Genomic DNA, 22,205 nt, shown 5'->3' with positions numbered 1-22,205 from the left:
CCCTAAGGCTGTGTAGTACATAACCTATACAATCCCACAGGTGTCCCTGCTGCCAGGCTGCTGCAGTGGGCTCTGTAAGTTAGGAGACTTCAGACACCTTGAAGGAAGGAACTTCTGGGTGTAAATGATGCCTTTCCCTTGAAAGTAAAGTTCTGCCCCTTAGGTTTTTTCACAGATATCGTGACAGGCATAAAGTCAGAATCAAAGTTGTCTTCTAAGTAGTATGGACTTACAGAAAAATGGAGAAAATGTCAGAAGAACTGCACTGCAGTTAACTTGATATTGTTATGTAACTAGCTGATTCATTCTTTGAAATTCTTCTGCTTGGGAGCAGGATTTAGATATGAAAACAATTTTCTCCTCTTCGCATTTTATTTAGAGGAAACAGAGCAAACTATGCAGGTAATGATCATCTATGTCACTGATGCCTTGAGCTTTACTTTAACACTTAGTGTGTTTGTTTCATGTTTACATGAATTAAGAAAAAGAAGTTATCACCGTATTTTTCATCTCTTACTGAATTTGCTTAACAGTTTAGGATTCTTTTAAGCCAGTACGCAAAGGCCATAATGTGTGTGTGTGTGTGTGTGCGTGTGCGTGTGCGTGTGCGTGTGCGTGTGTGTACTTGGGAGCATCTTTTCCACTCAATACTTTCCAGGTACTATTTGCAAATTTTACCAAACTCCCAAGGGAAACTCATTGCTGAAACTTTGACTTGTCATGGTGAAAACTTGACAACCTGGTGTTGTCACTGGTGCCCATGTCCTAGAACTTCCAGGTAAGAGAATCTTTGTACCTTAGTCATTTAACTCCCAGGACCAGTTAGCCTTAGGCTGAATCATTCCTGCGATGAATAAATATGTCGATGTTTTAAATAATTTCTGACATACACCTCAATCCTGTTTCTCTGAATTCTGTTGAGATATGAAACAAATGGTCATAAACTCTGCGTAACGTCAAGGATCTTATTCACTCCCATGGCTCCAGTGACTATCTTGACCGCAGCGATGCTTGCGTTTATATCACCAGATGAGACCTCTCTCGAGTCCCTGACTTGCATAACCAATTTCCTTCTCAACTGTCTCTCCATCATCACAACAGAGACACAACTGAGAAGCAAATTAGTTATGCAAGTCAGCACCCCTCAAATGCAACATCCAAAATTTATCTTCCCCATAATTTGGCTTCTCAATCCTTGCTGACTTTGTAAACCACCCAGTTGGTGATAACAGAATCCCGAGAATCATTGTCGCCTGGACATTCTATTTTTCCTCACTGGGCACTCAGATCCCAGCACAGGGCCTGTCTATAGAAGGGGTCGATAGTCTTTACTGAATGAGCTGTGGCACCCCCCCTGCTTTGTCCCTGACCATGTCAGGTCCATTACATCCTGACCATTTCATACTCTTGAATTCACTACCCTCACTCTAGTCCTCACTGGCTCGGCATGCCCCCCCCTGGGTTTCTATAGTCGCCTTCTAATAGAATCTACCTGAATAATCTGGTCCCTATCTACTTCCCCAGCTTCCTCTTATCATCCCAGACTTGTTCTCCTCTGTCCTCTACAACCTCTCCATTGCCCTTCTTTGACTGCTTTGCAAATGCCAAGCTCTTACCTGCTTCAGGCACAGGCTATTTCCTTTGTCAGACTCCTCGTCTCATGGCTAATTCTTCTCCGTTGCTCCTAGCCAAAGCATTACTTGCACAGGGAGCCTTTGCCTGATCACTGAAGACTGGGGTAGCTTTCCTACTTCTATGCTGCCAAAGCACCTCCCTTTTTGTAGTTGTTACTATTTTTTTTCCCAGCAAATATTGCTTAATGAAGCTGTTACTATTATAGTGCAATGAATGCATGAATTGTCTGAAGGCTGTCTCCATCCACAGATAAATGCCATGCTTGAGTGCTGGAGCATGTCTTCCTGGATGGCCACCATATCTCCAGTACTGAACACAGTGTCTGGAGCACAGAAAGCACTTGATAAACAGGTGCTGAATGAATGAATGAGTAGCTGGACAGCCCTTCCAGCCCTTCTCATTTTGGCTGAATAACCAAGTTCCTTACAGAGCTTATTATCAGTGCCCTGCCCTCTGGTGAGTCCTCTACTTGTCCTTGGTGATAGTACCAGGGTCACTGTCTCCATGCCCTTTTAAGATCTAACAATTGCCAACTGAAATGGAAAAGCATCAGCCACACACTAATGAAACTTAAAAACACCTGGAGCACCCTGCATTTTCACTGCCAAAGGAAGCGTGTTCAGATCCCCTTTGGGTTGGAGTGATTGTATCTGAGGGAGTCCACACTTTTTCTGTGAGGACAAGGGGGCCCAGTTCACTGGGGCAGCAGCTGGGAATGGGGGTGGTTAGTTATATTAGCACAAAGACAAGGCGGCAAGGGGCCTTGGGAGAGTTCACAGTGAGACAAAGTGGAAAATCTGTTTCTTAATAGACTGGGATGAATGTAAGTGACTAGACATCAACCATTTTGACCTCACTGAGCCCGGGTCTTCCTCATTTAAAATAAAGCTAATAATCATCCATGCCTCAAACAAGAGATAGGAGACGGTTATAGATTTATTCAGTTATCAAAGTTTTTCCACAGAAATGACAACAAAATCCCCACCACTGCTGGGCTGGTTTGTTCCCTCTTTCTTCCCCACCAGTACTTCTGCAGTATTCCCCAGTGCCCGACACTGCACTTGGTGCCAGGAGGATGAAAGCAAACACAGACTCTGGCAATCATGAAGCTTAGTTTGAGGGAGATAAAATAAATGAATGCCTATGCTATATGTCAACCACAATAAAGTGCTACGAAGAATAATAAGGGGTACTAGGACAGATCTCATGGGACACTGTAAGCTGCACTCGAATTTTGGATTCCATCCTAAGTGCAACAGAAAGTCACTGGGCTGTGAGCAGAAGTGCGATGACTTCCCACATCATTTTCTCCCCTTGTCTTTTAAAACATGGAAGATAAAACACCATTACCTTGAGGGCGATTTATGATGAGACATAACGGGAAAAGTGTTCCGACTTTTCAAAACTCTTCAAAAGCACTGTGACATTTCAAGGCACATGGGTGTCTATCAGCAATTAGCAATTGGGTAGATGATGCTTCCATTGTCACTTCTGTCTTGTTTACTTAACTAGTGGCTCTTGTGCATTTGCACTATTCTAGCACACTTCTCACATTGAAATAGTACCAATAATCTCAGGAACAAAGCAGTAAAACTTAGCATACTCCAACCTGCAAAGCTCAAACATTTCTATGAGAAGTGCATGAATTATTTTTCTGAGTTTATCCTTCCCGTGTTCTTCCTTTCTTCCCAAGCATTTTATCTCCCCTGTGGGCTCTTCTTCTTGCTTGGGCTTACTCACACAAGCCTCCTGCCCTCTCCTGAGTAGCTAGGACTATAGGTTGCACCATCATGTCTGGCTAATTTTTAATTAACTTAATTCAATTTTTTTTTTTGAGACAGAGTCTCATTCTGTCACCCAGGCTGTAGTGTAGTGGCATGATCTTGACTCACTGCAACCTCTGCCTCACTGGTACAAGCAATTCTCCTGTCTCAGCCTCCTGAGTAGCTGGAACTACAGGTGTATGCCACCATGCCCAGTTAATTTTTAATCTTTTTTTTTTTTGGGGACGGAGTCTTGCTCTGTCTCCCAGGCTGGATGGAGTGCAGTGGCGAGATCTTGGTTCACTGCAACCTCTACCTCCCGTATTCAAGTGATTCTCCTGCCTCACCCTTCCGAGTAGCTGGGATTACAGGCATGAGCCACCATGTCCGGCTGATTTTTGTATTTTTTTTTTTAGTAGAGATGGGGTTTCACTATGTTGGCCAGGCTGGTCTCAAGCTCCTGACCTCAAGCAATCCACCTACCTCGGCCTCCCAAAGTACTAGGATTACAGGCATGAGCCACTGCGTCTGGCCAATTTAATTTAAAATTTTTTTGAGATGGGGTCTTGCTCTGTTGCCCAGGCCGGAGTGCAGTGGTGTGATCTTGACTTACTATAACCTTCGCCTCATGGCTACAAGCAATTCTCCTGTCTCAGTCTCCTGAGTAGCCTCCCGAGTACTTCCTGAGTACAGATGCACACCACCATGCCCAGCTAATTTTTTTAATTTTTAGTAGAGATGGGGTTTCACCATATTGGTTGGACTGGTCTCGAACTCCTGACCTCAGGTGATCCACCTGCCTTGGCCTCTCAAAGTGCTAGGATTACAGACGTGAGCCACTGTGCCCAGCCTAATTTTATTTTTTGTAGAGATGGGATCTTGCTATGTTGCCCAGGCTAGTCTCAAGCTCCTGGGCTCAAGTGGTCCTCCTGCCTTGGTCTCCCAAAGTTCTGGGACTACAGGTGTGAGCCACCATAACCGACCTAACTTGGTTCTTGCTACCCCAAACACAGTCTAGTTCGGTTTGCTTTACTATAACCTGTGCCCTGCACTTAGCATGCTCATACTTGTTTCTTTTACATTGGCTTTGGAAATGCTTTCTTTCCCTTTATCTGCTTAGCTAAAGCCTACTCAGTTCAAGTCCTACCTCCTTCATAAAGTCATCTGTGATTACTCCAGCCTTCACTAATCTCTCCAATGGACCTAGCGCCAGTGCGAGAAACAACAGTTTAATGCTTGATAACAGCAGCTACCACAATAGCTAAACGCACTGAGTGCTTGCTAAGAGTCAGGCATGCAAAGCGTTGTGCACATGAGGTGGATACCAGGATTTGTCTTGTTCTACAGATGAGGAAACGGAACGCAGAGAGGAAAGTGATGTGCCAAACAAAGGACATGTGTAGATGGTGGAACCGGGATTTGAACGGAAGGCGCCTGAGCCAGAGTGGGTAAACGCTATACACTGTCCCACCATGTCCATGTCTCCTCTGTGCCCTTTTACTAGTTCTTTCATAAGTGATTTAAAAAATCTCCTTAAATAGAATGCAAATCCCTTGACGTTGGAGACACATATTTCTTCATAGCAGCTTGCCTACGGCTGGTTAAACAGCAATAAACGCTCTAACTGGCTAAAGAGGTCAAGCCAGGCAGCAACTTATCTTACCCTGGTGGCCAAAGTAATTCTCTTTCTTTACACAGACTTAAACTAAACATGAAGAGTGACAATACAGTGGTGTGACAAACTAATAATTGTCTTCACTCTTAAAAGTTATAGGAATAAAATCTTCCTTTCCTACGACAGGACAGCCTGACTAATGCTCTTGGTTTTGAAGGGCAAACAGGATGACTGCCCAAAGTCATTATGTCAGGATGGCCCATCTCAAGTCCCAGGTCACATTCCAGTTAATGAAGTCCCTCTATCCCTAGTGGCCAGGTCATCTGTTTTTCACTTCTGCCTCAAATAGAAGCAGTCTTACTTGACTCAGTTACTTCTTGTTCTTGATGTGTCTTCATACATTAAGATGATGGCACGGCCATTTCAAATGCTCTAATAAGACCGCAGATACTTTGCTGCCAAATCACCTCCTGCACTAAAGGTACATAAGCCAGCCAGGAAATGAGGAGTAGACGTTCTTCAGTGACAATGCAAAGCGGTCCGATTGTGGGCTGAGCTGGGATTGAGTGGTCACTTGTGGAAGGGCTAGCATGATCATTTAGGAAAGGAGCTTCTGAGTCAGGCATCACTGGGCTTGCACACTGGATTTGCTGGGTGACGATTTAAAATGTCCCTAAGTCTCAGTTTCCTAGTCTGTAAAGTGGGGGTGATAATGTCCTAAGGTCGTGGTGAGAATGGTTGATGTAAAGGGCTCAGCACCGCGTCTGGCATCTGGTAATGGTTAAATACATGCCAACTATTATTTTATTCAGATAGTAAAGGCCTAAAGTCATCAAGTTGCACTAGCAAATGTCATCAGCAATGCCAAAGCTCTCCAAACATCAAGGGAGGAAAAGAAGATGAAAAAAAAAACCAAAACCCTCCTCATCAAAACATTCAGCAACCAATCACGGAGAATCTTCCGAGTGTTTGTGATGTCTCCAGCACCCTTTAAGCACTCCTGGGAAAACCAAGCACAGGCTGCCTCCATCCTTGGAGCTTCTAGACAGACAGGGAGACAGAGCTCACGGGCAAACCCAACAGAGAATGAAATGGTGGCACTGCCTTTAGGAAGAAGAGGGTTCAGAAGAGAGAGGAAAAGAGAACATGAGCAGAAGATGAGGGCTTCAGGGAGAGGCAGCTGCATTGATGCAGAGTGACCTGTGGCTCTCCCGGCGGTGGGGAAGGGTCAGGGGAGGTGCCAGGACAGGCCTGGGTGGGCCCCGCTCACATTACTGGAGAGCTGAACTGCCAAGTCTCTCTCTTTTTATTTTTCCTGGTGACCAGGCCAGATCCATGGTCTCAGAGAATATCCCCTCTGGCTAAAAAACTAGGCCAAGGTGGAGAAGGTGAAGTCAATATAGAATAAAAGAAGTCAAATCCTTCCTACAGAGAATCCAAGTTGTGCCCTAACAGCATTTTCAAGGAGGAAACCCATTAGCTTCAATAATAGACATTGTTTTTCTGAACCAAAGAGCCACCCAGAGCCCTTTTTAATTATAAAGCCACTAACTCTGCAAATTATTATATCCAATATTTAATAGTATGCAGTACTTCAACTTTAAAGTTACTCTGGTTAATAAAAGAAATCACAAACAATGCCAAGAACAGAAATTTGGTTTACATGAGGCGGAGGTGACAAGGCAGTACTAGGACAGGATATCCTGCAAAAGAAGCAAAATCAAAGCTGACCTGACCTGGAACTTTGTGGTTAAACAAAACAATGATTTCAAACCCAATGAAACTTGGCAAAGCAAAACTCAGAATTTTCACACCATGCCAAGGGAATGACTTTCAGATTTTCCAAATGCTTTTGAAGTAATACAACTGGGTGTTTCGGTTATTCCTGGTGATGCATTCTATTGAAACATCTACTTCAAGTTCATAAGGTTTTAGCATCACGTTTTTAAAATTTTATTTACTTTAAAATAAATGAAAAGTAAATGGTACAATGGGTTAAGATTATACTCCATCTGAAATTTCATAATGTTTAGCAGGACATTTGAGAAGGAGAGGGGTCAGAAGGAAGACGGAGTGCTGTCCCACTGGGGATGTGAGTGGAGAAGGGACAAGTTAGGGCAAGGAGGACAAGAACCAAGGAGTAGAAGGTGGGCCTGAACATACTGCAAAGATAAGGTTGATTAACTAGGCACAGATCCAAAGTCTGGTTGAGTTGAATCCATGGAAGGAATATTCAGACTGAGAGAGGTGAGCAAAGTTCCAAAGAGACCCCAGAGTTCAAGACCAGACAGAGAAGAGATAGAATGTTCATCAGTGGGTATTAAAAATCGAACCCAGGACAACTAGAGGACAGAGGAGAGTAGACTCAGCTACCAGGGAGAATGAAGGAGGTGAGGCTGGACTCTAGGCATTAATCCTGGGGCTTTGCAGTTGGGGAAAGGTAGGCAGTATAAATTGTGGAAGGGCATTTGATCCAGACACAGAGAGTACCAGAAGGTAAGCTGTGACACTCCTTCCAAATATCCCTAGAGGAGCCAGGAAGTCAAGGGAGGAAACTCTGGGCTGCTTATCTTTCTCTATCACCCTCCCTGCCACGGTGACCAATGACAAACCCAGGGTAACTCTCAGGGGCAACACAGAAGTAAAAAATAAAATCAATGAACATCTCCTGAAATCATGGGTGTCCTTTTAAGAAGGAAATCTGACAACCATCAAAGGGACTTTCCTTGGAGTACAGACTGTGTTATGGAGGCTCACTTAAGTGCTTATCTTGGGTGGGACTGAAGAAAAAAGGCTGCTCTGGAACACTAAGGCTCTGAATAATTCTAATTATCCTTCCAGTTTTCCAAGAGCCAGAAAGGAAGCAATATCAGAATAAAAATTCTCTAACTTGATTACCACTGTAAAGAAAAAACAAAACAACACAAAACAAACAGAATAACAATTCTGATTCACAGCTTCAACAGGATAAACACTGTTTGTGGACTTTCAATCCAGAACAAAAGACAAGGGCTCTGTAACCATCTGTTCGCTGCTGCCCAGGGTGGTGAGAGGAACTCACCTGAGTGATCAATGGATGTGTAGGGTGTAGCTCAATGCAGAAATGATGCCCAGAATCCAGACACCCCAGAAGGGGCAGAGGGCCCGCCTCAGTCTGACTTCATGCCACATGACGAGCTAGGCTGCACGGACAGCACTGGGTTTGGGGATACTGTGTGGGAACGGTTAAAGGTCATGGGGTTTGATTGGGAGCTCAGAAGCTACCAAAGGATGAGAGGATATACAGAAGACAAACACCACTTTGGGGTGGCTTTTCCAAGCTTCTCCCCCTTTCGACCTGGCAAAGCATCTGTGCCAATGGGGAAGCCTCCCTGGGGATGGCAGAGAGATGCCACTGAGCCCCCTCCTTTGGCTGGAAGAAATGAGGCTTCAGAACTTGGGGCAGTTTTCAAATGCACTGCATGTCTGTGATTATCCAGATGATGCAAATGCAGGAGTTCCTTTTGCCAGCAAAGCAAGACAAGGAAGCCAGATGACATTTTTGATGTTTGATGGCAGTCTGCAGTTCCTATTTACACACTTTAAAATCACAGAGGGTGACCATCTGCTTCCTTCTTGATGATTACCAAGAAATATGGTCTGCACAGACTGAGGACTTGCTCTTGACCATTCATAAACAACCATCAAAAGGCTCTGCCAAAAACAGCACAAAGGAGAAGGAGATGCTCACGTAGAATAGGGGAAAACAGGACTGACCAGCACAGATAAAGAGGAAAGATGTGCAAAGAAGCTGGGCTCGAGGTGACCACTGCTTACTTCCAGTCCATCTGTATCCTCTAGGCAGAGTCAGAGCTGCCCGAGGATGAGAGTGAAAGAAACTGGTCCCATCTCCTACCTGAAACAGTTTTAATCTTTAAAGAGAGACTGTAGCAGGAAAGGGTGATTTAGAGTCCCCTTTCTTTTAATTTTAATCTCTGGATTTCAACATACCCTTTCCTGGAGGAAAATGGATGTGCTCTACAATTCATCTCCATTTCCCTGCCAATTTGACCTGCTCCCCCCTAACTATTAATCTGGGCCCCAAAGCTCCACGGTGGCTCAGCAGATAAACAAAGCAGTCCCTCCCAGAAACGAGGTGGAAGCTCAGAGCTTGAAGCAACGGAATACAAATGAAGGAGCTTTTCTGCTTAGTGACTGAAGTGTACCAAACTCGGATCCAGGAAGCTTGATTACAAGCAGCATGGTTCAGGCATGCGACTCGGCTCGGCGGGAAAGCCGTGTTTGACCTCAGAGGGCAGGGCATTCTGTCGGGCAGGTCCCCTGGGGTCTTTCCCTAGACAGCCCTCAGGATGATAAACTCCCAATGTGGGCTGGGGAGCCGGGGGTTGGCGTGGTCATTTTATGGCGGCACCACTGAGGAGGGAACACACTGGTCGGTGCTTAAGACAATGGCTTGCATTTTAAAGGGTTTGCTTTTCGTCAAAGGATGGTTTGCTTCTCTAGCACGGGGAGAATTAGATTAAATTCAATAATTAAAAAGGTTTTTTTTTTTCCTTCCCCTTCCCTCTCCTGATATTTGCTGTTCAGGTCACAGCACACTGTGCAGGAATGGCAACGCTGTCGTTGACAGAGAACAAGAAATTCATGTGCTCACGAGGGCAGAGGGAGGGCATCTCATGGCGAGATCAGCCTTGATCTGCCACCGGATTACAGAGGCCTCAGAAGCAGCTGATTAATAATTCTGCAGGAGCCCTTGAGCTGGAAAGCTGGCGCTCTGAGTCTAATAATCCCCAGTCGTTGTAATACAAAGGAAGGACAGGAATTGAATTCACAGGTCTGGATTGTGAAATTCAAAATTTGAAAGAAACAGGGATCCACGTCTTCCTGACTGTGTTTGTCAACCTAGCTGCCTGCTTGTTTGTGTTAAATGGCTACTGTGCTTTTTGAATCTAAAATCTGATTATATTTAATTAGTACAGGCATCTGGGATTTCTAATACACAAAGAGTTATTAAAGTAACAAATCTTTCTAAAATATGTTCTCTATGAAAGAATGTGTTAATTTATGCAGTAACAATTTTTTAACATGAAATAATTAACATGAAAACTGCAACAATTAGGAATTCTTCGTAGTCTAATTTATACTTCAATTTTCCTCCAGATAATAATCTATTCAATTTAAACCCTCAATACTGGGAGCATTTGAACAGACACATTTTTCTTCTTCTATTTAATACATAAGCCTAAACTTACAGCAGTCTTACACAAAGACCTGAATGTCCCTATTTCTATATACATTCCAGAGACCCAAAGATTATGTTTTGTTGACATTTGTTTCATTAATTTTGAACTTAAAAACAAACCAACCCAAACCATAGAGCAACCCCATGTTCTTGTCCTTTGTGATGATTCAAATCAGGAGAAAGGGTGATAGAGGCAGAGCCTCCATGTGGAAGGAGGCCTGATGGGAGAGGATCAGGAAAACCCAAAGTGAGTGCAAGAGTGTGTGTGTGTGTGTGTGTGAGAGAGAGAGAGATAGAGAGAGAGAGAGAGAGAGAGAGAGAGAGAAACACAGCTATTAGTGTCCTTTGGACCAATAATATTAAAATAATATTACTATAAATACCATTGCCAACTACCACTATCAGCTCAGTGTTGGCTTTGTGCCAAGTGCTTTATGGTTATTCCCAGGGAAGCCTTACAACAATTCTATGATGTAGGTAACTATTATTATCCCTATTTTAAGAGTAGGAAATAAAGGCTCAGAGAGGTTAAGTAACTTGTTCAAGGTCTCACAGTGAATTAGCAGCAATGCTAGGATTTATACCAAGATACTCTGATTTTATGGGTCATGGTCTTAACCAATCCAGGCCCTGCTATCTTTGGGAGAGGATTGAGGTATACGTGGGAAGAAGAAACGAGGTCAAAAAACAAACAATCAAACAAACACACCAAAGTGCTGTGTAGGGAGGAGCTGGAAGAAGTGAATAATACCAACAGCTTCTACTGATTGTCTTCTTGAATTCTTACAACCATCTTAAAGGTAACCAACACCAATCCTATCTTATGATGAGAAAGATGAGGCTCAGAGAGGCAAAAAAGGGGTGGGGAGGCAGAAATAAACACAGCTATTAGCATCTGTTGGACCAATATTATAATACATTACTATTACTACTATTGCCAACTACCACCATCAGCTCCGTGTGAAGGAGCTTTTCTGCTTAGTGACTGAAGTGTACCAAACTCGGATCGGGGAACCTTGCTCTAGGAATATGGCAGTCAGAATTTGAACACAGGCTTATCTAGCTCCAAAGCTCCTGTGCTTCCTATCACTCCAAAGACAATCTAGCAGTGTGCAAGGAATATCAATGCAATCAACAACCCTTTCTGGAGGATCCTGCAGCCACAGCAGTATTTGATTCCCAGAAAGAGCCATGCACATTGCTCAGAGACAGCAGGAGAGCATGTCTCAGAAGAGTGTGGAGGGGTTGGTGACCTTGGTTATTTCCATTGCTGTAAACAAATATTCATTAAATACTACTATGTGCTCTGTGTCTACGAGGGTCTGCTGCTAGTCTTTAAACTAAATCACTTCTATAGAGAAGCAGTGAGACTGGCTCCACAGGCACCTGGGAGAACTGCTACAGCTGTGCTCATGCAGCGTGTGTGTGTGCTCATATGTGCTCGTGTTGATGTGTGTATGCACATGCATGGTGAAAATGCTGAGAAGGCCCATCTGATATTCAGACCTCACAGGATTAAAAACAACAGAGGCAGCGTGGAGGCAGGGATAGTTCCCAACAGAGAATGCAAATATGAGAAAACAGGCAAGTTGGCTGGAGACAAGGACAGTGGAAGCCTGCCCCCCAGCTGTGTCCAGGTGGAGGGGCCTTTGGGGCACGTAGGTATATCAAAGTGGTGATTGCCCAGATCCACTGACTGGCCCAGGCTATAAAATAAAGAGATAGTATTATTTTTCTTGAAAGATTGATTTTCTTTTCTCTATTGATTACTAATAGTGATTCTCTTTAAAAACTTTTTAGATTGTTTTCAAAGAAAATGTATGTCAAATACAAAAAGTTGAGGTTATAAGGATGATTTTTATATTTCACAACTCTCAAAGAACTTTTATAAATAGCCCATGTAAGTTTCACACTCATGATGTGAGGTGATTATTTTTATTATCTCCCTTTTACAGATGATAAAAATGAGGCCTAAAGAGCGTAAGTGACTGGCCTGAGGACCCCAAGCTTGTAAATGACAGAGCTGGTTCAAAGCCAGGGACCCTAATGTCCAACCCCTGGTTTCTCAGTCTTACTAGGCCACCTCACTAGTAGCTTAGAGGGAAGTACAACACTGGTAAATGACACACTGAGTGCGTATTCTTCCTTTTAAAAATATGTCCACAAAATCCGTTAGGCAGTAACAGCAATTACTAACCTATGTTTGCCCTGTGACTAGCAATTCCACCGGAGAACACGCTGCAGAGAGACGAGGGCATGTGTGCACCACCACAGCAGCCTTATTCATAATGGCCCCAATTTGGAAATAACTCCGATGTTCAGCAATGGTAGAATGGATGCTCTGTGATATGTCTGTACAGTGGAATACTACTCAGCCATGAAAAGAACTACTGTTACATGCAGCAATATGGAAGAATCTCACAGACATAATGTGAAAGAAGCCAGAAACAAGAGTAATATTATAGGATTCATTTCTGTGATGTTCATTTACAGGTAAAACTTACCAATCTATGGTGAAAAGGGGAAAAAAAGGCTATTTGTGGGGTGGTTACTGACTGGGAGTGGGAATAAGGGGTCTTTTGGAGTGCTGCAAGTATTCTGTATCTTTATCTTCGGGTGGATTCAGGGGCATATATGTAAATAAAAATTCACTAGGCTGCACACTTTGGATTTGTTCATTTTACTGTACGTGTGTTACAGATCAATAAAGAATAAAAATGTATCCACAAAAGGAAGTTATTCTTACACACAGCCATGTCTATCTGAACTTGTTAGGTTTAAACCAACATTAGTTGGCACTGAACAGCCTGAAAGCTCATGAAGAAAAAACCAGAGTCTGCAGAGAATCTTCCCACTGCTTCTCATCTGCTTGTGTGTCTCTGAAGGAAGTGATGGTGGGAGGGGCTGTGAGTTTCTGGAAGCAAGGATTGTGACATCTGCCTGTGTCGGGGGTCACAGGAGACAGGTGTGGTGTGGACGTGTGCGGACAAGAAGATGGATGCAGATGCTTGTGGTGCCTGTGTTGAGCTCTGGCATGATTCTGGGAGGAAGGGGCAGTGCTGGGGTAGGGAGGCAGCTGTGACCAGACCTCAGGGGAGGGCTGGAAGGCTGAGAACCCAGCTGTGGCAGTGAGACCCAGTGTGGGCACCCCGACTCATCTCTCTGGGCTTGGAGGACACCACAATCACCTTAAGCTCAACAGATCCCAACCCAAATGCATCCTCTTTCTCTGAAAGTAAGATCTTCCCAACTCATTCATTTCTATTATTGGTAACACCATTCTCACGATTACCTGCATTTGATGACTTGGGAATTATCTTTGATTCTTCCCTCCCTTTCCTGAATAGTGTTTGAGACTTTCCATATATCTGCAATCCATTCACTCATTTGTTTATTCCCCAAGAACTTAGTGTCGTACCAGATACACTAACAGTAACAAGCAACATTTATCAACATGTGCTGGGCATCCTTTTAAGCACTTTACATGCACTGTTTCACTTAATCTTTGGAAAAATGCATATAGCAGATAAAATGTTTTTCCATTTTGCAGGTAAGTAAACTGAAGTATGGAAAAGTTAAATAACTTGCCGAAGGCCCCAGATTGCCAGGTTAGAGGTGGATTTCAAAGCTGGTTCCACCTGACTTCAACAATGCCCCACGTACGTGTTCCTTGTCAGGCTTGCTGACTATCCTGTGCCGTCTTAGGCTTCTTTATATCAGTAGTAAAGTCCTTTTCATACACAAGGCACTCAAGTAACTGATGTTGGCATTATTTAGAGATCCTGATTGGGCAGAATTTAGCAAAGTGTTTATAACTAAAGAACTATCTGCTATAAGAAGATCAAACACCGCATGTTCTCACTCATAGGCGGGTGTTGAACAATGAGAACACATGGACACAGGGAGGGGAGCACTACACACTGGGGTCAGTTGGGGGGAAATAGGGGAGGGACGGTGGAGGGTGGGAAGCTGGGGAGAGATAGCAAGGGGAGAAATGCCAGATGTAGGTGATGGGGAGGAAGGCAGCAAATCACACTGCCACGTGTNGAGGAAGGCAGCAAATCACACTGCCACGTGTGTTCCTATGCAACAATTTTGCATGTTCTTCACATGTACCCCAAAACCTAAAATGCAATAAAATAAATAAATGGGGAAAAAAAAAAGAACTATCTGCTATAACTGAGTGAGATGTCCAGGTAATAGAGAATAAGCAATCCCTCCCCCCAAATTTCTAGTTGCTTCTAGAGTGATGTCCGCAGAAGGCCACCCTCATGGGCTCAGGGCCTGGCCTTGACCTCCTCTCTGACATGGGCTGCTGCTCAGTCCTGGGTGGGCTGGGGTGGTGGGAAGAAAGTTGCATGGGAAGGACTATGTAACCCAGCTCCACACTCCAGTTCTGCCTGTGCCCTATGCAATGCCACCTCATCTGCCTGAGGAGTGACAGGTATTTCAGTGCACGCTGAGATGGGAAACTCACAACTGTTTTCAAAACAATTGCCATTCATGGTCCTAAAATATCTGTGCTTGGCGCATGTTTCTGAATGCTGCCTGCATTCCCATAATCAAGATGCAGCATGGCTGTGGCCTGTGGGTAACATAAAACCCGACTTGCAACTATTATTAGGCATGCGGACCAGCTGTCTGGAGGAGCTGATTAATTCCCAGCAGAAACTTCAGCACGCAGCACACATGCCATCTGCAGAGTACACCACCAGACACACACCAGGCCCTCTCTCCCTCGTAAAGCGGCCGGGGCACAGCAGGCCCTTGGGAGGAATTTTATATACAGCTGGGTTGTCCCAGTGCTGGAAAAGAAAGGTCTCTCCAACTCCCTCACACATGCACATTAGGAGGTGCTTCTTAAAAACAGTCCCATTAAATAAAGGGGAAAAGGGATGTATGACTCATCCTCTCCATCTTTATTTTCTATTCCTTTTATCACTGACTTGATGAAAAGCAGTCAGCATAGCCTAGGATGGTAGATGCAACAGGGCCAGCCACATCTGGATTCAAATCCTGGCTCTACTATTTTACTGGCTGTGTGACTTTGTACAAGTTACTTAACCCCTCTGAGTCTATTCCTGTTGTTTCCCTGCCCGGTCCTCCCATTTCCCCAGGTCTGGCACTTGGAAGGTATTTATAAATGACTCTGCCCCCTCCTCCCTGTCTGCTGCATGACAGCATTTCTTTTATTCTCCTTGGACATCCACCCCTCCTCGCGGTATCATTTTTTTTCCCAGTTCAGTTCTCCAGTTCACTTACTTCTTACTTCTCTCTTTCTAGTGTTTGGCATGGATTTGAAGATGTTTGGGAAAGGGTGGAAAGAAGAAAAATGTTTGAAGAAAGGAGGATGGGAGCCTTGATTTCGAAATTAAGGAAATGCAGTACAAAGGCTACGAAGCTGGCCTTTTGAAAGGGGCTCTGACGGCATCCGGGGACATGATGGCGGAGCTGCGCAGCCAGCAGAAGGGCCATCAGGATGGCTAAGGTGGAGGAGCGGCTGAGGGCCAGGCTGAGGGCAGCAGCCTGAGGGAGGGGAACCAGCGAGGGTGCCAATCACCCAGGGCCACAGCCTGAATAGCCTCACTCCAGCGAATGTGGCATGGACTCAACATCCAGGCCCTGTTAACAGCACCCCTACCAGCCACCTCTGGCTCCTGGCCTGCCAACCTTCTCATTTACCCATGGCTCATGAGCATTAACCACAAACCCTGTAGAGTCCAAAGCCCAGGAAAAGGGGAAAAACTCGACTCACACACAGAAGGGTGCATGCACAGCTCTTTCTAGCCCTTTCCTAAATCAAATATTCATGTCTCACAACCTTCGCCCACTCTCCTTCCGCGTCTCAGGAGCTGGGATCTGACAGACTTGCCTCAGGATAAACTCCCTCATTCAGGGCAAGTCTCAGATCCACTGGCACTCAGGTCCTCTCAGCTCACCTTGCCTCAAAATCACATGCACATTCCTCTCTGGATGGCCAGTGCCAATCAAAGCTGCAGTGTGCCTTTGATTAGAGATACAGCACGCCATCTGGCCCAGCACAGTGCGTGTGTGCGTGCGTGTGTGTGTGTGTGTGTGTGTGTGTGTGTGTGTAATGCACAGGCCTGCTTGCTGTGTGGGCATCTGGCTCCAGGACAAAACTGCCACGTGTTGGGGAAATTCAAATAGCTAAGCTGTCTGACCGACATGTAATTCAGCATTTGGACAGTATCGGTAGCAGCCAGGGTCTTAGTTTAACATTTTCCCTCATCAGTTGAGACTGCTAAGAATGCTTCCATTCTTGGAGTCAAATGAAGGGAAAGGATAACTGGCATGAAATGAAAGAATCAAGAGGAGGAGGTACAGGGGCAAGAGAAGGAGAAGGAGAAAGAGAAAGAAACGAACTCCAAAGCTGGCCATTATGAAATGCAGTAAAAGGCACCGCCCTGTAGTACATTCCAGGCACTGCTGTGCTTTGCTTGGGATGACTAGGCTTTGGTTAAAAATACCAACAATGAAAGTCCCCCCTTGCCCCAGTTAGAAACATTATATTTCACAGAGGAGCCTCTATTCAATTGCAAACTGCATACTTAATCCCACACTTTTACTTGGTGACCACTTTGTAAATATCTGGGAAGAAAGAAAATATTCCTAGAAACTCCTTCGTAGTATCTGGTGCTCTAATAGCACCTGCAAAGCTGCCCCACTGGGATGGCGGCTGAGTTGGGATATATTTTACTTAAAGACTAATTTCTATAAATATTTTGCAGAGAGTGGGATGGAGGGAGAGGATGAAAGGAGGAGGAGATTTTCAAGTAACTATGCTGTTACCATCTATAGTCTCTCTAAGTCCTCTCTCCATTTTCTCTCTCCCTGCTCTGGACCCATAAGGACTCATCGCTGAGTTCCTGGGACCTCTACTTCTGGTTGGGTCTGGCAGAAGACCTGGAAGTGGGCAAAAGAGTGGGGTTGGGTGTGTATCCTCAGATCCATCCTCACCATCTCTTCCTACTGAGGAGGCCCTCTCTGCACAGTGGCCTATTCTGACTTCTTGTGCCCACTCCCCTGTCCTTTTGCCTTTGAGGTCTTGGTTCTGTTGCTGTTACAAGCTCCGAGATATTGCACCATGCCCTGTTGGCTTCCTAAAACCCTGCCTGTACCTTTGTAAACAACTCATCTATTAATTTCTCTAATTTGAACGTGCCTTCTGCTTTCTGCTGGGCCATAGACTGAGTGACAAACTAAAACTTGCTGGATTCCCTGGCTTTCCCCAGCCTTCTTTCTCCAAAAGCAGAGTATCCTAGGCCTGGATGCTGTGAGGAGACCAGCATGAGCCATGAGGACCAGAGCAGCAAATGCCCACTCACTCATGCACCCACCAAAACGCAACATCTCATCCCTCCACTGGGCCCACAACAGTCTCCCACCTGCAGAGCTGTCAGATTCCTGCCAGATCAAGGTCAAACCCGGCTGAAGAATGACATTTCAAATATTTTCTGAAGGAAGGGAAGGTAAGGAGAAAGGAGGGGCGGTGCAGTAAGAGGCTGTTCTCAAGGCTGTGATTATGAGCCATTGTCATTCAAGTGCCCACCTTGTCTTGCTGTGTACTCATTGTCTTCGATCAATCGGGCCAATCCGAAGTCAGCAATCTTGCATATTAGTCCATTCCCCACCAGAATGTTTGCTGATCGCAGATCTCTATGGATATAATTCATGCGCTCGATGTAAGCCATTCCTGCAGCCACCTGTGGAAACCCAGGGAACAGGACATGTTACACCATGACCCAATGTGTTTACATGCCATTAAATCTACGGCACATCAAGGTACCCCGCAGGGCCTACCTGTGCTGCCATGTCCACAAGATTTGGTAATTTCAGAGCTCTTCCTTCTCCATCTTTTAAGAAATCGAGTAGACTTCCTATGAACAAAACATAAAATCATTTCAATTTACTTTGAAAGATAATTCTCAATGGAGGGCTGTATTTGGTTTTCTTAATTAAAAGTAATAAGGTCATCAAATGGAATAATGCCATCCATGGAAAAATAAGGTTTATATAAAAAAGCAGAGTAGAAAAAAGTACATGCATGGAGAAGCCACAGTTCTACCTTTTAAAAACAAACAGCATTCATTCCATTTCTAGGGATAACAACATATATTTGATAAAACTAGAAGAAATGGGAATCAATATCACTTTAGGTCATAAAGAGGAACCTATGAAGAACTGCACCTCTTCAATTCCATTCCCCAACCACCCCTGCACAGAGAATTGATGTGGGGAAAATATAGGCCAGTTGAGTGGTCCAAAATTGAGGTCTTGGGGCAAGCAGCTGTAACGAACGTCACCAGGGAACTTGTAAGACATGCAGATTCTCAGGTCCTATTCCAGATTGAGTAAATCTGAAACTATGAAGGTTGGGTCCAGAAACTTGTGTTTTAAGAAGCCCTACAGATGATTCTAATAATACAAGGTAAAGTTTGAGACTCACTGGCTTAGCTTATTTACAGATTTTGAATCAAGAAGAGACAATCTGAAGAATATAGGTGGGGCAGAAAGTTCCCCTTAATTAGATCATAGCCAGCCAAGCCTTAAATCAGACATCTGAAAGAAAACATTGGAAGCTTCAGAGCCACTACTATACAGCCCAAGGAGGCTGAGAACTAACACCAAGGCAGGGATAATCATTTGCAGAAGCTGGAGGCTTATGATGGTCATCAGTGATACTTTATGCTTTAATCACAAAGTTATTTACAAAATAACCCTGGATACAAAGGACAAATAGTTTGCCAGAAAAAAAATTCCAATTATATTTTAAAAGAAAGTACATGGAAAAGAAAAATTACACTGGTATCCTCTGATGTACAATATATTGCCTTTTAAGGCTGTTTCTTATTTGTTTCATCTATTTTTCCAAAACAAAATGATCTTTGGCCTTATCCCCAACAATGCTGGTTTGATTAGAAAGACAGAGGGGTTGTGGGGGAGAGAATGTGAGAATAAATGTGGTCTCTGAAAGCGTGTAATTTCATCATCTGATGTTTAAGGAGAGAGTTAGAAAAAAATAAGATGTTGAAACCATGGAGACTGAATTTAGCTTAGAGACCAGTGTCTGATATTAATTGTTTGGTCCTGCAAAAAGGAAATGTAGCAAAAGCTACTGTGTTCAAAATAACAGCAAACTATTATAACCCTCTGTACCACCACAATATTAAAAATGAATGTTTTAATTAGGGAGAGGAGTTTGAATTTCTGATACACATAACATGCAAAAGGTACTCAGCATTTTTCAAGGATTTGGGGCGAGGCAAACTCAAGGTTAGTCTGTTTTAAAAATGTTTTCATTCATGAACATATAACTGGTGCTTCCTGATGGGAATACTTGACCCAGGCAGAAACTGGAAAAAAAGCAAGCAGGAAGCCTCTATTTCTCTCCCCCAAACAACCCCTTCAGGCACTGCAAGCTGGAGACGGGAGAGGTGTTGCCCAACCTTTATTCATATACTCGGTGACGATATAGATTGGTTCCTCAGACACCACTGCATAGAGCTGGACCAGCTTGTCGTGCTTCAGCTTCTTCATGATCTGCGCTTCCTCGAGGAATGATTCGGGGGACATTGTGCCTGGTTTAAGAGTCTTTATGGCTACTTTTGTGTTTCCATTCCAGGTACCTACAAACATCACATAATGTGAAGTCAAACCAAAGATCCTCTTCTGATGGAAAGAAAAGTTTTTGACCAACAGCTATTTGCATAAAGTTAGATTTTAAGTTTAAAACACTTACTATAGTTTTTGTTGAACAAAGACATTCAATTGCAAGGACTCTGTCAAGTACTTTAACAAAAAAAAAATGTGTTTATTTGTGGCTATGGCTAAGATGGCTATATTAAGATGTATAATTCATTAATTTTTTTTAAATTTTGATATATACCAGTTTCTCTTTTTTGTCTCAGTCATATGATTACACATTTATACCAAAAGCTCTGGACCGGTGTTCACAGTGATGAAAGTCCAGGGGTTGGAACAGGCCTGGCTATCTAATAGCTTCGGGATACTCCCTTAGGGAGTATAATGAGCAAGGAAGAAATTAGATTATTTAAGTTTATGGGGTGTGCCATTTAAAAATAGGGCAACATGAGGATGTCTGGAAATCACCTCTAGACTTTCAACTTTTACAATGGACAAGTTACTTGACTGAGTCCTTGCACAGGTGCGCCAAGCATGCTGACAAGCACTGGCAAGGAGCTCACAGTCTGCTTGCCAATACTTCAACCAGGTAAGGCAAATTCCTCAGCTTTACTATGGCCAGCCACAAGAACAATGGTTTCTGTCAGGTAGGTAGACAGGGGAAATTAAACAGCAGCTAAGGGAGAATAGAAATATTTATACTTTGCATGTTAAAAAAAAATCTAGCAAATCTGAAGCCAAGGCCTGGTTTATGATTGTCATCAGTTACCTCATCTGTAAAATATAGGAATGGAATTGGATTATCTTTTCAGGGTCTCTTTCAGTCCCAGCATTAAAAAAAAACACAAAAAAACAAAAACCAAACCTTGGTTCTATGTGTATCCCATTATTAGACCTATGATGCTGAAGAATAACTTTATAAAGGGGAAAAATCTGCTAATTTAGATTATTTTCTATTTGAAAAAGAAGACTGGTTTAAATTAAGATTTTTATACTTAATGTAACTGACTTTGAAATTTAAGAATTCTGTAAATTGGAGCAGTTCTTATTATCCTGTTAAAGACATGGTTCATATAATTACAACATGTAACCTACAAAAATATAAATTATGGAAAACAAAGTGGCTTAAAGTTCATTGAAACTTCATAAAACATCTGCCCACTATGCATACATGGGAAATTTGGCAATTTATAAGTGATCTTTGCTATTTAAGAGTCAGCACCTGGGAGGCTGAGGCGAGTGGATCACGAGGTCAGGAGTTCAAGACCAGCCTGGCCAAGGTGGTGAAACCCTGTGTCTACTAAAAATACAAAAATTAGCTGGGTGTGGTGGCGAGTGCCTGTAATCCCAGCTACTCAGGAGGCTGAGGTAGAAAACTGCTAGAACCCAGGAGGCGGAGGTTGCAGTGAGCCAAGATCGCACCACTGCACTCCAGCCTGGCAACAGAGCGAGGCTCCGTCTCAAAAAAACAAAAAGTATCATTCCAATTTTACAGATGAAAAAACTGAGGCTTAACGGAGTAAAATATGCCCATTGTTCATGGTTGCTTAGCTAGTAAGGATTCAAACCCAAGCCCATCGAGCAAAATGCCCACGGTTTTTCTTATGGCTGCCCATATACAGTATCTTACCTTACTGTTTCTTAGGAAGAGGAAACACCAGATTCACAGTGTTCTGGTTTCCTGTTCTGCGGGTGCCTTAATTAACCACATGAAGTAGGACAGATGAGCACAGCAAGGTAGCATATTCTGAAAATCTGGATGGCCTGTGCCTGTCTAGTTATCCAGGTTAAGTGTCTTTGTCCCAACGGCTGTGTGTGCATTTTTGTTCAAAACCATCCTTTTAATCGGCTTTGAGATGCAGCCAAAACAAAATGTGCCCTCTGCCTTACCAAGCCACACTTCAGCGAAACACCCCTGACCCAGCTTCTTCTCCAGAAACAACGAACGACGTGCAACTTCCCAAGCATCTTTAGCCAATCCAGAAGTTTGTGGGGTACAACTCGATGCAATCACAGTTAAGTTAAAACACAAACCATCAGCTTTCTCTACAGGAAAGGGAATTAATAAAGAAAACACTGTCCTTATAATCCATAATTATGCATGCACTAGGAAAGATGGAAGGTGACTTGCCCGTTAGGGCAACACTCAACAAATATTTGCTTTTGGAAATGAAGGGTAAGATCTTCTATGGGAGCTGGAACATTCCTTGTACCATTTGCTGGTTTATGAATTGAGGCTCATGTAACAGTACAACTTGAGCCATTTGCCAATTTTGCCCATTTACTA

At 43.7% G+C, this 22,205-nt stretch overlaps 1 protein-coding gene across 5 annotated transcripts in view; it reads right to left on the bottom strand.

Annotated features, from left to right (window-relative positions):
* FYN (FYN proto-oncogene, Src family tyrosine kinase) overlaps positions 1 to 22,205 on the bottom strand; it is a 217,153-nt gene that overhangs the window by 17,439 nt on the left and 177,509 nt on the right. For 4 of the 5 annotated variants that reach the window (XM_017509250.2, XM_037731608.1, XM_017509254.2 and 1 more), the window contains 3 exons: positions 19,723 to 19,902; positions 18,077 to 18,153; positions 17,826 to 17,979 (listed from right to left, as the gene is read on the bottom strand). In XM_017509250.2, the coding sequence (XP_017364739.1) occupies positions 17,826 to 17,979; positions 18,077 to 18,153; positions 19,723 to 19,902 (411 nt within the window). Of the gene's footprint in view, positions 1 to 17,825; positions 17,980 to 18,076; positions 18,154 to 19,722; positions 19,903 to 21,808; positions 21,965 to 22,205 lie in introns of all 5 variants that reach the window. The other variant, XM_017509255.2, reaches the window with a different exon arrangement.

The sequence above is a fragment of the Cebus imitator genome, unplaced genomic scaffold, assembly GCF_001604975.1.
Source record: "Cebus imitator isolate Cc_AM_T3 unplaced genomic scaffold, Cebus_imitator-1.0 Scaffold413, whole genome shotgun sequence".
In the NCBI taxonomy this organism is placed as follows: domain Eukaryota; kingdom Metazoa; phylum Chordata; class Mammalia; order Primates; family Cebidae; genus Cebus; species Cebus imitator.
The sequence above is the reverse complement of the archived record's forward strand: the minus strand, read 5'-3'. Positions and strand labels throughout refer to the sequence as shown.